Source organism: Sciurus vulgaris (assembly GCF_902686455.1).
Source record: "Sciurus vulgaris genome assembly, chromosome: 5".
NCBI classification, from domain to species: Eukaryota; Metazoa; Chordata; class Mammalia; order Rodentia; family Sciuridae; genus Sciurus; species Sciurus vulgaris.
Window position 1 is genome coordinate 170,201,074 of NC_136465.1, and position 14,529 is coordinate 170,215,602.

Genomic DNA, 14,529 nt, shown 5'->3' on the forward strand with positions numbered 1-14,529 from the left:
TCTCCTGACCCCAAGGACAGGAGCTTGGGGTCGGTGACCCCAAAAGGCTCACCCTGAGGGTTCCGGGGTTTGCGGCTCTCGGTAGGAGGCAGCCGACCCTTCTCCTGCCCTTTCCTCAAGACTAGGAAGTCGTCACAGTGGGTTAAGGACCATTAAGGACTGGAACCTGGGGCTGCGCGAGCCCCAAGCGCACCCCCTCCAGGCACCTAGCGGACAGGGGGGACCAAGGGCTCGGGTCACCTGGAGGCCTACCACTGCCCCACGGGTGCTGGGCAGAGCCGGGGACACCCTCCCAGGGGCTCCAGGGATCTGGCAGTGACCACAGGCTCCCCTGGCCCCTGGGGCCCCTGAGTCTCCACCTGCAGTCTCCCAGGGAGGCAGGGCCCGCGGGGGGTTAAAGGGAACAGAATGCTTTTCATTTTAAAATTCTCCCAAGGTTTAAAAGAAAAGTAAAAGGTAACATAAAACCCTAATAATTCAAAGGACATCCCTCTTCCTTTCGCTCCTCTCTCTCTCTCTCTGTTTTTGCTTTAATGTTATCTTGGTTCCCTTTTATTTTTTCATTTAAATTGGTTTTTATTAAATGTTAAAATAATGGTACATGGGAAATCATGCATTTTCTTTTAGATTTATTTCTATTTTAATGGTTTTATCCCTCTCGCTTCATTTTAGAGTTTGTCTTTCCTCGCTTCTATTTTTCCGTTTTGCCTGTTTTGCTTCTTTGTTCCTCTTTCTTGTATTGTGTTTTTTTTTTTTTTAATTTTTTTTTTTTTTTAATGTACTCGCTACGTTTTGCTCTTTTTTTGTTTTGTTTTGTTTGTTTTGTTTTGTTTTGTTTGTTTTTTGCCCGGAGGACTCGGGCCTCCCGCCCGGGCCTCCCCTCCCGGCCCCGCCCCTGGCGCCGGGACGTCACACGGGCGTGGTCCTGCGGTTGGCTGTGTTGGAGTGGAGCGAGTCCTTGTTCTCCTTCTGGATACAGTTGTGGACCTGGAGGAAGCTGTTGTCCCTGTCGGAGTTGTAGGTGGCGGTGGGCGTGGTGGCGGCCTTCAGCGGGTCCCGGCTGAGGGTGTACATGGAGATCTCCGTGGACGGCAGGGTGTTGAAGCCCTTGACGCCCACGGGCGAGGCGTCCCTGGAGTGCGAGGGCTCCGTGGAGCGGGAGCTGGAGCGGCTGCGGCGCTGGTAGCGGTAGCGGTAGCTGGGGATGCGGGTGATGGCGGAGGCCTGGAGGTAGTCCGTGGCGCGGGCCGTGGCCCGCAGCTGTTTGTGGCGGTCGATGAACATGTGCACGGCCAGCACCCCGACCATCTCGGCGATGATAAAGGACAGGGCCCCGAAGTAGAAGGACCAGCCGTAGGAGTAGCTGTTCTTTTTGGAGTCGCTCTTGGAGGGGTCCCCGGCGTTGGCAGATATGTACACTATGATGCCGATGATGTTGCTAAGACCTGCGCACAGAGAGGAGGGTTAGTTCCCGGAGGCCCCCTGGCAGGATCACAGGGCGGGAACAGCTGGGTGGCCCTTCCCTGCCCCTGCCTTTCGGTGATGGACAGGTGGACAGGTAGAGAGGGACTTGGGCAGACTTCACCTTGATATTGTACCCTGCCATCCAGAGGGGGAGGGCCAAGAGAGAGGCGGAAGGGTGGAGGGGGAGAGGTATCCCACCATGCACTGAGCAATGATGCTAGATGCTGTTTATTGAGCACTTACTACTGGCCTTCCCTGCCTCGTGCTTTACAAGCAGTTTGAAGACGAGGACACAGAGAGGTGAAGCCACTTGCTCAAGGCAGCACAGGGCTCCGAAGCTGGTATAACAGGAAGTGGACGGGCTCTGGGAACCAGACGGCCTGTGTTTGAAGCCTTTGGCAAATGAAGCTCAGTCTCAATTTGCCCCTCTGTGAACTGGGGATGATGGCAGGCCGGCCTCCTGTAGAGCTCTGGGGAGGGCTACGTAAATCAATACTCGTGGATGCTCTTGGCTCCCGGGACGTGGTGGGCGCTCCTCAGACATCCGTCAGTCTGACTAACTGGCTCACGAGAGAGCCCAGGTTCCTTTTCTGGCCTCCGAGGCTAGTGTGACTGGTTAGAAGTCAGACTGAGGGACCTGCCTGCTCCCGCCTGCCTGGGACCCTTCATTTCCAGGCCGAGCTGGGCATCCTGTGACGGCCTCCTCAGCTTTCTTGTACCAGGGGCAAAGGACAGGTGGGGACAGGCCCAGCCCTTCAGAGGAGCCTAAGTGGTGGGAGGAAAATGGCCCATGGGTCCAGGGAGGGGTGCTCCCGGGGACTCGGGGCCGCGGATTGTTCCTTCCCCTGCGCCGTGGCCTGGTGCAAGCCCCGGAGGTGCCCTCTCTGCCTCTGCCAGGTCCTCCTGTCCCCGGGCTGTGGCTGTTCCTGTCCCCTCTGTTGGGCCCCGACGCCAGCCTGCGCCCTGTGACCGTTACCTGCAGACACGAAGAAGATGCCGGCGCTCAGGATGATGTTGTGTCGCGTCTTGTAGAACTCGCTGGCCGCGATGCACAGCCCGCCCATGAACAGCAGAATCACACTCAGAATCGGGAAGATGCTTGAGGCCCTCACAGCCCCTGTGGACAGGAGGGTCAGGAGAGAAAGGCGGGGCTGTGAGTCTGGGGGATGCAGGAGCAGCCAGGGGGACCGGGCCTGGAGTTGGGGCTGCTCAGCAATACAGGGAGCGGGACGGACAGCAAGCCGCTGCCCAGCTCCCGGCCCCTCAGGGGCTCCTCGCTGCCTCGGGACCAGCCTCCAGCAGCTCCTCGGACACGCAGGCCCTGCGTGAGTGACCTCGGCTTGCCTCATGTCTCCTGGTGCCCATGATGTTGCAGGCTGCTGACTTTTCACGTGCTAAGCTCTCTCACTGGAACATCTTTCCTGTTCTTTATTTAGCGAACTTCTATTCATCCATCAAAACCCGGCTCAAAGTTCCCTCTTCTATGAAATCTTCCCTGACTTCCTTATGCCAAGTCATTGTTCTTTTCCTTTGTGCTCTGGCACAAAGGCAGTGTGGTAGAGTGGTTAGGTGGAACCACATGGCTGGGTCTGGAACCTAGCTGGGGCATTTACTAGCCGTGTGTAAGCGTGGGAGTTGGCTGGCCTCACTGTGCCTCGGTTTCCTTGTCTATAAAGCAGCCGTGGTGATAGTAGTGGCCTCCGAGAGTTGTGTGAGGGTTGAACGGGCTGATTCGGGGAATTCGTTTATAGGAAGTCCCTGGGGAAATTGCCACAGGTGTGACAGTAACCAGTAATGCTCCCACCCCGAGCCACAGGCCCCACGAGGCGGCCACGTAGCTTGTGTTTCTTCAAGGTTTTCCTTCCTTTCCTCTCCATCCAAGAGCACAGCAAGCCCTCGGTAAAAGCTGATCAGGCGGGTAAGTGTGGAATGGTCCAGAAAGAGGAGGAGATGGACACATTGCCAAGAACAGAGGAAGTGAAACCCCAGGCCACAAACCCTCGGGGATGCGGGAGAGGGAGGGGTGGGTGGGGCGGGGAGAAAAGAATACTGCGTGGCTGCCTCCCAGGTGCCTCCGAGGTGCCTCCGAGGTGCGGGGTTGAACCAGGCGCTCTCAGGCTCAGCCTGCCCTCGCCCGAGCCGCAGCCCAGCCCCCGAGAATACCTTCATCAAAGGGAGCAGTGACAGGCAAAGGCCACAGCTCCCGGGGAGGAGGGTGGAGGGGACACTGGCTGGTGGCCAGGTTGGCGTGCTTGCGGGGGCAGCAGTGTCTGGCTGAGGCCCAGAGAGAGGGGACCTCCCCAAAGTGTCTCTGCAAAGTCAAATATATATATATATATATTCCAAATTCCAACAGGCAGTAAGCGACTGCAGTGGTCAGCTCCCTGTCCTGCAGCTATGGTCAGGGTAGCAGGGTAGCGCAGACCCCAGCCCCCCAGCCTTCCATACGGGGAAGGATTCTGCTCCAGGTGCCTGGGTGGCTTCCATGGCTTCTGGGAGGCTGAATCCTGTTAGGCACAGGGCCCTTGGCATTGGTTGGGGTGCATTTTGAAGGCCAAAATGCCAGGAACTTCCCCCAGCCCCTCTTTGGGTGGCAAAATGACCAAGAAGGATCTGTGAAAGACCACCTTTTATCTAGACAGACGTCCTTCCTTCCTTCCTGCAGTACTGGGGTGAACCCAGAGGCACTCTCCCACTGAGCTACACTCCAGCCCTTTTTATTTTTAATTTTTAATTTTTTGTGGTGCTGGGGATTGAACCCAGGGCCTTGTGCATGCAAGGCAAGCACTCTACCCACTGAGCTATCTCCCCAGCCCTTATTTCCAATTTTGAGGCAGGGTCTTGCTAAGTTGCCTAGGCTGCCTCAGACTCGTGACCCTGCCGCAGCCCCCTGAGTAGCTGGGACCCCGGGTGTGTGCCGCTGCACCAGCCCATCTGGACTTTTCAAAGATGGCCTTAGGTAGTTTGCTGTGACGCAGGTGCTGTGAAGACCCTCCCTCCCCTCCCCCTCCATCTACAGCGACGTCTACACTGCTGGCTTCTGCTGTTTGATGAGTGGAGTTTTTCTGTTTTTCTGGTGGGGAGACTTAAGGAGGGTGGCACTCTGTACCCAGGTTTTGCATGGGACAAACCCAGCAGCGTATGGAAGCAGGTGAGAGGACAGGCCTGCGGGCACCTGGCCTGCTTAGCGATCTCAGCGCCCGCAGGGACAGGCCCGAGCGGGATCTCTGTCCTGCGGGTCGTTTCGACGGCAGCCTGACCCCCAGCGCAAGCACCCGGCACCCGCACACAGGCAGAGACCACAGCCGCCCGCGTCTCCCCGAGCACCTGGCGAGGCGAGAGCCAGGAAGACGCAGAAGAGAGGGTTTGTCAAGCACCCGCTCTGGGCTGGTCTTGAGCTGTCACCAAACACACGTTACATGTATTTTCACCCTGTGACAACCCTCAGGATGTGTTTTTGCCTCAATTTAGAGATGAAAAAACAGATTCAGAAAGGTGAAGCAACTTGTTCGAGGCGCCCAGCGAGTGAGCCTGGATTCCAGCCTGGCTGACCTCTGTGCTCTCCCTGTGCGGCTTCCAGGGAACCTGGAGAAGGAGTCGAAGGGCCCGGAGAGCTGGGTCCCAGCTGTGCTGCTGACTTGCTGTGTGGCCAAGGCAAGTACCTCACCCTCTCTGGTTTTCTCAAGTGAGATGCAGAGTGCACAGGAGAATGCCAATGTCAAGAAAGGGACGTGGCGTGACTCCTGAGGGCAGCAGTGCCTGCTCGGACAAGCAGGGCCGAGGAGGCCAGAGCCCTCCAAGAAAGCAGCTCTTCCCGCCATGGCAGGCCTGCGATTGGCAGAGTGGACTGCACTGGGAAGAGTAGAGGGCCTCGCAGCAGCCTGGGCGGGCCTGGCCAGCCCAGCTTCTTCTGCCGTGGGTCCCGGAGGCCCCTGTCCAGCCCTCCTGCCAGCAGAGGAGGGAGCTGGGGTGCTGCGTGTGTGTGTGTGTGTGTGTGTGTGTGCGTGCGCACATGTGCAACCAGGACATGGATGTGTGTGGACAAGATGGAGGGAGGCAGAGGGAGGGGCTCTGCGTTGCAGCCAGCAGAGGACCGTGTGGAGGGACCGGACGCCACTTCCGATATACTGTAAATAGCGGCGGCCAGCAGGGACGCAGCGCAGCCAGCCCTGTCCACCCTCTCTTGGAGAGGCCTCTTCACCAGGAAAAAGGAGAGACTGGGGCAACCAGTAAAGAGCACCGTGTCCAGGGAGGCTGGCTGCCTGGGGCCTGGGCCCAGACCGGGCAGGAAGCTGGAGCTAGCAAGCGAGGAGCCCTGTGGTGGAGGAGCCTCTTGAACCAGGTCTTTCTGCTTTGGGAGTGTCACACCTGAGTTTAAACCTGGCTTTGTCACTCACTGGTGACCCTTGGACAAGGGTCTTTACCTGAGAGTCAGTTTCCCATTCTGTAAAATGGGCACAGTGATGACAATGGTGTCCAGCTCCCAGGAGTATTGGAAAGGCTTGCTCTGTAAGTGTAGTCCATGGGCCAGAGCACCCACGTAGCTGTGGGGCTTGAGAGATGCAGACCCCCAGGTCTGCGTGGGTACCAGGGATTGAACGCAGGGGCGCTTAGCCACTGAGCCACAGCCCCAGTCGTTTTTTATATTTTATTTGGCAACAGGGTCTCGCCAAGTTGCTGATGCTGGTTTTGAACTTGCAGTCCTCCTGCCTCAGCCTCCGAAGCTGCTGGGATTACAAGCGTGTGGCTGGCAGAATCTAGGTTTTCAGGATACGCTCACATCAAGGTTTGTACATGCCTGAAGGGAGGAGAGGTGCTGTTGTAAGGATTAAACTGGGAAATATCGGGACCATGTCCAATGCCAGAGGTGGACAGTGACAGGCAACAAATTTGATTATTCCTCAGGTTCCTCACCCTTCAGTCCAACCATCACCTCCCCACAAATTATTCCCAAGGAGCTTGGTGTGATCTCGGTGCCAAAATCTATCACCAGGAGCAGAGGACATCTGATTTATCTAGTGAACAAATGTTTACGGGTCTCCCGGGAGCAAGTGTGAGGCAGTCACAGAGCCTGCTGACACTGACGGAGCCTTGCCCTCTGCCAGCCTGGCCTAACGACCCCATCAGCCTGTGTGGCCCTCACGCCAGCCCGCAAAGCCACAGCCTTGGCTTCAAGGAGATCCCAGGTGCCGAGAGCTCCGGCACCTTGTTCTGTGAAGGGACAGATACAATTGTTTTTGGCTTTGCTGGCCATTCCGTCTCCGTTGCAACTTCTCAACTTTGCTGTGGCAGCACAAAAATAGCCATAGATAATATGTAAACAAAGGAGTGTGTGTTGTTCCAATAAAACTTTATTTACAAAGTCAGCTCGTGCGCCGGCTTCGGCCCCTAGTCATCACTGGCCACGCCAGTGTGTGCACTGTCGTACTGGGACTGGAGCAGGGAGATGCTTTGCTCTTGACCAGCTGGGAGTCCAGTAGCCACGTGCAGACTGAGTGCCACCACTCTGCCAGGTGGGCCCACAGACACAGGTTGTGAAACCAGGTCTGGCCTCTATGAGGGAGCTGTCAACCACGGTGACGTGACCCGGATAAAGTGCTAGGACGTGAGGGTGTGAGAGGCTGGTGTCTGTCGAGCACGCAGCGTGTTCCTGGGACTGCTTTACGCGCGGCATGTGTATCAGCTCGTGTATTCTCCTTAAGCTCCGTGAGAAGAGTACTTTGATTGCGCCCATTACACAGAGACGGAAGCTGAGGCACAGCGAGCCATTTGTCCAGGCTCGTGTGTCTGATCACTGAGCCTCCCTCCCTTCAGCGATCCTCTGAGCTCCTGTGGGATCAGGAGGGCTTCCCTGAGGCAGCGATGTTGGCGCTGAGAGATGACGGTGCTCGGCCCCGGGGTGGTTCAAGCTGGGCAGAGGTGGGGGTGGTCTGGGAGGTGTTAGCAGTGGCGTAAGGATGGAGAACGGAGGGAGAAGAGGTGGTGGCCGGGATGACGTCTAGGTTTTGGACTTGCAGGCTGGAGGATAAGCCGGATTTCGGGGCTAGAAGAGCATCAGGCCAGGAGTGCGGGGAGGTGGGCAGAAGCTCCAGGTTGGGGACACTCTGAGCTGGAGATGCTCTGGGGACGCACCATGGGGTGTGGAGAGGCCCTGGCTGTCAGGCGTGGGGCACGGAGCCGCCGTCGGCTGAGGCAGGAAATGTGGGCATCGTGGGCACGTGGTGAGCACAGAGAGCTTGCCCAGGGAAGGGTGCAGCTTGGGCCTGAGGCTTGGGCATGAGTCACCCCATACTTGGTGACTGGCTCAAGAAGACCGTGGCAGGTCATGTGGTGTCCCCTGGCCTCCACTCCCTTTTCTGCAAAACGCTGTTTTTCCTTACAGGGTTGCAGTGGTTAAATAAGAACGAGGAAGCTTTTGAAAGGGTGGAATGTAGGTAAACTATGAGCAATTTATGATTTTCTCTGTTGGTGACTAAGATGAAGAGCAGGCAGAGTGCCCAGGAGGGAGGTGACCACTTGCCTTCTGGAAGGGTGTCCAGGGCCATCCATTCCTGCTGATCCTGTTCTGGGCCAAGTTCCACTGGCCAATCACAGGCTCTGTGTCCCAGGGGGTTCAGCCCCCATGGCCGTCAGGCTGTGAAACTGCTCTCCAGGGTGGGCACAGTTGGTGGACGGCTGCACCAGAGGGAACAGGCCACCTGTTCCTCCTCTTTGTCCTGCAGAGGAGGTGGGGTGGCAGTCGGAGGGGTGGGCAGGGAGGTCAGCAGGCCTGGGTCTGTGGCTAGCTCTCCGTGGGACAGGATGTGTGCTTCCCCTCTCTGGTCTCAGTCCAGCGGGGTTGGACGAGGGCGTCTCTAGGGCCCTGTTCATCGGATGGCCCCGAGGCCCCAGGTCAGTCCTCCAGGCCACCTGAGCTCCAGGGCTGTGACAGCATGGGAGGGAGGACCCTAGTTCTGGGCACCGGGTTATGCTTTTTGTGTGTGCAGTCCCCTCTGGGGTTTGAGCTGTCGTAATGGGATAGAATCGCAGGTGTGCCGGGTGGGAGGAGCTTTCTGGAAGGTCGGGCTTTGTACCCCTCTTTGCTTCTGCTCTGCTGGATGGTGGCGAAAATGGATGGGTAGCAACAACTCTGTGTGTGTGAGAGAGAGAGAGAGAGAGAGAGAGAGAGAGAGAGAGAGAGAGGGAGAGGGAGGGAGAGAGGGAGGATAGAGAGGGATGGAGAGAAAGAGAAGAAAAGAAAAAAGGAGGAGAGAGGGAGGGAGAGAGGGAGAAAGGCCTCAAAGAAGGAAGAGGAGGCTGAGGGTGGATGACAGGAAGTCTGGTCCGGCGGTCCTGGGGCTGGGATGCGGCTCCTGTAGAGGGCTTGCTTAGTACGTGGGAGGCCCTGGGTTTCATCCCCAGCACCACAGAAACCAAAAGGAAGGACAGTGGGCACAGGGCGTGGGCTCGGGTATGGACCGCTGGGGTGGCGCCCTGGCCTCCCGCTGGCTGTGTGGCCTCAGTGCCTCACCTCCCCCATCTGCATAACAAGGACACAGGTCACCTGTACTCAGAGGGCATTGTGAGGATGAGGTCAGGCTACGTCTCGGGCGTTGGGCTGGGCGCAGGGTCAGGGTCCAGCAAGCCTGTGTGGCTGCGGTGTGTGTGGGCAGCGCCTGGCTTTGGCGGCTGATGCTCTCCGTTCCCTGCTGTCTGTGACGCAGGCTCAGGAGGGAGCCCGACACCCTTCCCCACCCGGCTACCTGGTCCCTGGGCCTGTTTCCCCTCTGCTGTTTGGAGGTCATGAGCACGGCCAGCTCCCGGGGCTGCTGTGGGGAGGAATAGGTGACGGCTGAGCCCCGAGGAGCCCGGGAGGTGTCCCTTTGCAGGACAGCAGAGTGGTGTGGCTGTTCCCACTGGCTGTGGGCCCCTGAGGCTGGTGTGTGTTAAAGTGCAGGTTTCTGCTTGTTCCTGAATCAGCAGAGCCGCCAAGGCCCGCATGTAAACAAACAGGCCAGGCCGCGCGTGGAAGCCGCCGGGTGGGCGGGCGGAAGGTGCTCCCTTCTGGGGAGTGTTCTGCCCCGTTGTGGGGCTGGGCTGCAGCCTCCTCACAGGGACGCGGTGACGGGTGCGGCCACGCTGCCTGCCGTGACTTCTGGAGGGGCTGTCTCTCAGAGTCCTTTCACAGACTGTCTAGAAGGGGCCAAGGGCTGGCACAGCCGAAACGAGCTGGGTTCTGCTCCTGAAAAGTGTCCCAGCCGGGCACATCGTTTTCCCCTTCTGAGCCTCAGTTTTTCCTCATCTGTGAAATGGGGGCATGGGCTTGGTGGCCCTAGGGGGTCTCTAAGGCCAACAGCGAGCAGCTGGGATGTCACTGTCCTTCTCAAACTCTGGCAGGTGAGGCCTTGGGGACTTCCCTTGGCTGCTCCTGGGCAGCTGGGAGTTTTCAAAGTGCTGTTCATGGAGTCCTGTGACCTCTGCAGAGCTCACCAGTGCAGCGCGCCTGGAACTCAGCCCCTTTATTCTAAGTCCCGAGCTGGGACCTTGGACCTTGGCTTCCCTACGTGTCCTACGCTCAGGCCCCTCCGAAGCCCCTGATGCCTGGTGGGACTGGCAGAAGCGGGGACACAAGGGGGAGCGGGAGGGGACATTCACCAAGGGCTGGAGGGCCACTTTGGCCCAGCTTGAGACCCGATACTTCTGCTGCCCTCATTCTGAGAGGGAGCGGACCCTCCGGGGGCCCCAGGAGGGCAGCACCTTGCTTATTCACTTGGTCAACTCCCCTGGCCTGAGCTGGGGACTGCCCTGTGCTGGACGGGGTTGGGGGAGGACACTCTATTTGCGGAGTGTCCTCGAGCTGTTCACGGTCCAGTGGGAAGAAGAGTCCATAACAGAAACCAAGATGAAACAGGGAGGCAGAGCGGTCACCTCCCCGCATACCCAGCCTTGCCCTACATTCCCGGCCTCAGAGAGGGCAGCACTGTCCTCTCGGCCCAGCCTGCGTCCTGGACAGCCTCTCACTTTCCTCTGGCTGTTAGTGACCCTGCTGCTCCTCCTCCTGAGACATCCCAGCTCAGACCCCTGCCTGCGTGTCCTGCACAGCCCCTGCGCCACCCTCTGCCCCCTTGGCCTGTCAGGTCTGCTCAGAGGCCATGAGGACCTGCCGCCCCAGCCTGGTGCCTCCCGCCGCTCTCTGCCCCGCGGGCTCCTTGCTGCATTAACGCGCAGCGCCAGGCAGCGACAATGGCTGAGGCACCGAGAGCTGGCGTGCCCCGTGCTCTGAGGAGCTCTTTCCCTCCACCTCGCTCCGTCCTCGTGACCTGGAGGACGCCAGTGATAGTCACCCCCTGTCAGGACACGGAGGCTGGGCCCCTTAACTAGGAGGTGGCAGGGCTGGATTTGAATCCCTGCGGCGTGTGCCAAGCGTGCCACCGTGTCCTCCTGCCCCCAACTGTGGCCGGGCTCGTAGGTTCACCCCCAGGACCCCCCTGGCAGACAGCAGCTGCCACGCTGCTTCCTCTGTCCCTCACAGGTGTCTCTGGTGGCTTCTAGGGAATGCCCGTTGCGTTGGTTGCCTGTTCCTGTTCTCAGGTGGTCTGAGTCCCTGGGAAGGGGTGTCTCTGGGGTGCCTGGGGTGGCGGGGGAGAGGCTGTGCCCGGGTCCTCCCTCCCTCTGCCTTCTGCTCACTTGACCTGAGCGTGTGACCTGCAGGCGGAGCCTGGGCTGTGGCTCTAGGGTATGTGGTCTGTGGACACTGGTCCCCTCCTGGGCAGGGTGCAGCCCCACACCCAGCCCTCCAGGTGCTGAGTGGGGGTGGGGGTCGAGCCCATGCTGCCCCTGTGCGCTGTGCATGGGTTGGGTCTGGAGAGTCCCCGAGGGCTGGTGTGTTCAGTCTGGTCTCTGGTTGGTGACGACATTGGGAGGCGGAGCCTGGAGGGCAGAGGGGTGCTGGGCAGGTGCCCTGGAGGCGTGTACTTATCCCTGCCCTCCCCGGCTGCCCAGTGCCCTGAGGACAGCTTTCCTCTCCCACAGGATCCCGCCAGGATCCTGCCTCACCCTGAGCCCACGGTGATGGGGCCAGGCCCCCACGGAGCGAACCTCTTACACCATGAGCCAAAATAAATCTTTCCTCCTCTGGGTTGATTTTCTCAGGCATTTTGTCACAGAGATGGAAAGCTGCCCAACGCAAATGGCCACAGGCAGTGGCTCCTCGGGTCTAGCATGCAGTAGGTACTTAATACACGGCTGTGGAAAGGAACCAAATTCCTCTGAGCCTTCTTCCCTCACTCCAAATCACATTAGGACAGTTAAGAAATAGCGACTCGCTTCTCCTGGCAAAAGCCACACACGGCATAAGGGAACCCGTGTGCACAGGCCCAGACGCGACAACGGCTCGGACGGACAGACGCACGGCAGGCAGGGACAGGAGGCACGACACGGCACGGACTCGCAGAGACACGACGTGAAGGCACACCTGGGTCCCCCGCCTCCGGTCTTCACCGTGTTTGTTTCTTAATCCTTGGTGAGTGAGGGAGGGCAGGGGCCCTGATGGACACAGCCCCTTGCGGGACAGTGGTGTGTTGCTGTCCCTTAGTGGGAGAGCCGCAGCAGATGGAGACCCACACCAGCTACACCTTGGTTGGGCTCAGTGTCAGGGACCCAGGCGACCGGGGATCCTGTGGCTGCTCTCCCCAGCAGACCACCCTACGTGGGACTCCTCGCTCAGGGGACAGGGAGGGAGCTCACTCATCCGCTCCTCCGTCAGGTACTAGCTGGCGGCTTCCTTCCAGGCCCTCCAGCAAGCGAGCCCCTTTCCTCGCCACCCTGGGAGCTCCACTCGACTCCCGTCCAGTGGTGCCCTGGGGGCCGAGGAGGGCAGGTCATCAGGCACCTCACTGGTAGGCCTGCCTGCTCTCCATCTCTGGGGCCTCCCATCTTCCTGGCCTCTAAGCCTTGGCGTCCTGGGGCTCAGCGTGCAGCTTCCTCTGTTCTCCCTGCGCCACTTCCTTGGCAGCCCGTCACGTCTCTGGCTTTAAATGTCACCCACGTGCTGACAACGCGTAAGCCTGGCTCTCCGGCCAGGACCTCCCCATGAGCCCCAGACCTCAGGCCTGCACCGAACCCTGATGCCTCCCCGGATGTCCCTGGTCAGCTCTGGCTCGAGGTGGCCTGCCCGTGGCTCCAGTCTCCACCGGCCGCACCCAGGGGCCACCGCCCCTGGAGTCCTCCTGACTCCCCCCCCCCGCCCCCAGAGGCCCACACAGGGTCCCAGTGGCGTTCCCAGCACCCGGCCCGCTGCCATCTGTGCTGCTGCCCCCAGGTCCACACTTGCAGTGTCTCGGGTCAGGCTTATCGCCACCTGCTTCCACCTCTATCCTACTCCGGCCTCTTCTGGACGCAGCAACCAGTGTCCTGTTCAAATGCGATGGTGTCCGTCCTCGGGACCCCTGATCCCTGGACGCTGCCTGCAGGCCCAGGGCCCCTCGGCTTGGCTCTTCCTCTTCTTTCACCTGGAAGCGCTTCCTCTCGGCTTGGCTCTTCCTCCTCCTTCACCTGGAAGCACTTCCTCACTTCATTCTCGTCCTGGGGCCTCCGTCCTGTCCCTCCACTATTTCAGGCCTGCGTCCACCCCTGGAGCTTTGCACCCGTTGTTCCTTCTGCCTGGAACGTTCTGCCCCCGAATCCACCTGGCTCACTCCCCACGGCCTTTGGATCTTGGCTCAGGCGCCCTCCACCCCCCTCCCTCTCTGAACTCTGCCCTTCTCGAAGTTTAACATGTTGTCCGATTAACTTGGGCCTTTCGTTCTTTGTAGGCTGACATGTCGCGAGGACGGGCCTTTGTTTTGTCTGTGACCATATCCTCAGCCCCCAGAAGGGGGCCTGGCACCCCGGAGGCCACGTCACAGGGAATGTGCTAGTGCAGACCCCCCGATTTCATCAGAAGTTCAAGGCCCTGGGTCTGTAGTCCTGGCCTGGCCAGCCTGGTCCATTCCTTTTGTGCTGTTTTTAATCATGAGCTGGTCTTGGGCTTAGGAACACCCTGGCCACCAGCAACAGGGGCCCCGGCACGTCACTCCCCTGCTTTCCGGGAAGAAATAATGCAGGAGATGTTAGGGGAACGTGGGAGACGGGCCGGCTCCCCACAGATGCTCTGCATGGATTGGGCCCTGCTCTCTGGGAGGCAGAAGGTGGGCTATGGCTGCTCCCCCTTCCTGAACCCCACAACTTTGTGCACAGCCGGGGAATTGGGCACTTTTGGGAGCACGTCTTCTGAGGAATCTCCCGGCTGTCCCCCACCTGCCTGCCCTGCTTCACTCCACCAGAGCATCCAGTGCCACCTGCGGCGGTTTTATGTTTTCTGTCCCCTCCCGTTGAGCGTGCACTTGATCTGCTTCGTGGCTCCTCCATTCCCAGCCTCCAGAACAGTGCCTGGTGCAGGGTCCGGGCTCACTGAGCATGTGGCGGACGGATGGATGAACAGATGCCTGGGAATTCCCGGGAAACTCGAAATTTTGTTTTTGAAACCACATTCTGCTTCCTGTGGACTTTCAGAGCTGAGGCCAGACGCAGTGGGCAGGGTGGGGGGAGCGGGCACGCAGGCCCCGTGCCCGGCCCTGACCTTCTCTCTCTCACCATGAGGCATCTGGGGCGATGTCCGTTTTTCCAGCCAGGGAGTCCAGGCTCAGAGAAGCGAAGGTGCCAGCAGCTGCGCCTAGCTCGAAGTTGACCGTGGCTCTCCTCGGACCCCCCTCCCTCTCCAGCACCAGGAAGCTGGGCCCGAGGCGCCGACGACAAGACTCTTAGTGGGGTTCTAGGAGCCACGGCGTGTTTGGCGAGGCCTCATGCCCATGCCTGCACACCTCAGGCCTGGGGCCATTTCAGAGGGTGATGGCCCCCGGGCACTGGGGGCAGGTCACCCTTGAGCCTGCGCCCCGAGCTTGCGGCAGGAGCTCCATCCGCCTTTCTGAGCCCACCCTCTCAGCCTGCTGCCCTCGGTCAGAGGCAGAGCTGCGGGAGGACAGGGCCTCTCGGTTGAAATCCTCCCCACTGTCCTGGGTCCCTGCCTTCCTGGCCCCTGTCCTCACA

At 59.6% G+C, this 14,529-nt stretch overlaps 1 protein-coding gene across 3 annotated transcripts in view; it reads right to left on the reverse strand.

Moving 5' to 3' along the window:
* Nucleotides 1-745: 745 nt before the first annotated feature.
* The window catches only part of CACNG2 (calcium voltage-gated channel auxiliary subunit gamma 2), a 102,654-nt gene continuing 88,870 nt past the window's right edge, over nt 746-14,529 (reverse strand). For all 3 annotated transcript variants that reach the window (XM_079141668.1, XM_079141670.1, XM_079141669.1), the window contains 2 exons: nt 2,441-2,581; nt 746-1,445 (listed from right to left, as the gene is read on the reverse strand). In XM_079141668.1, coding sequence (XP_078997794.1) covers nt 910-1,445; nt 2,441-2,581 — 677 coding nt within the window. In that variant the 3' untranslated portion in view covers nt 746-909. The remainder of the gene's footprint in view (nt 1,446-2,440; nt 2,582-14,529) is intronic.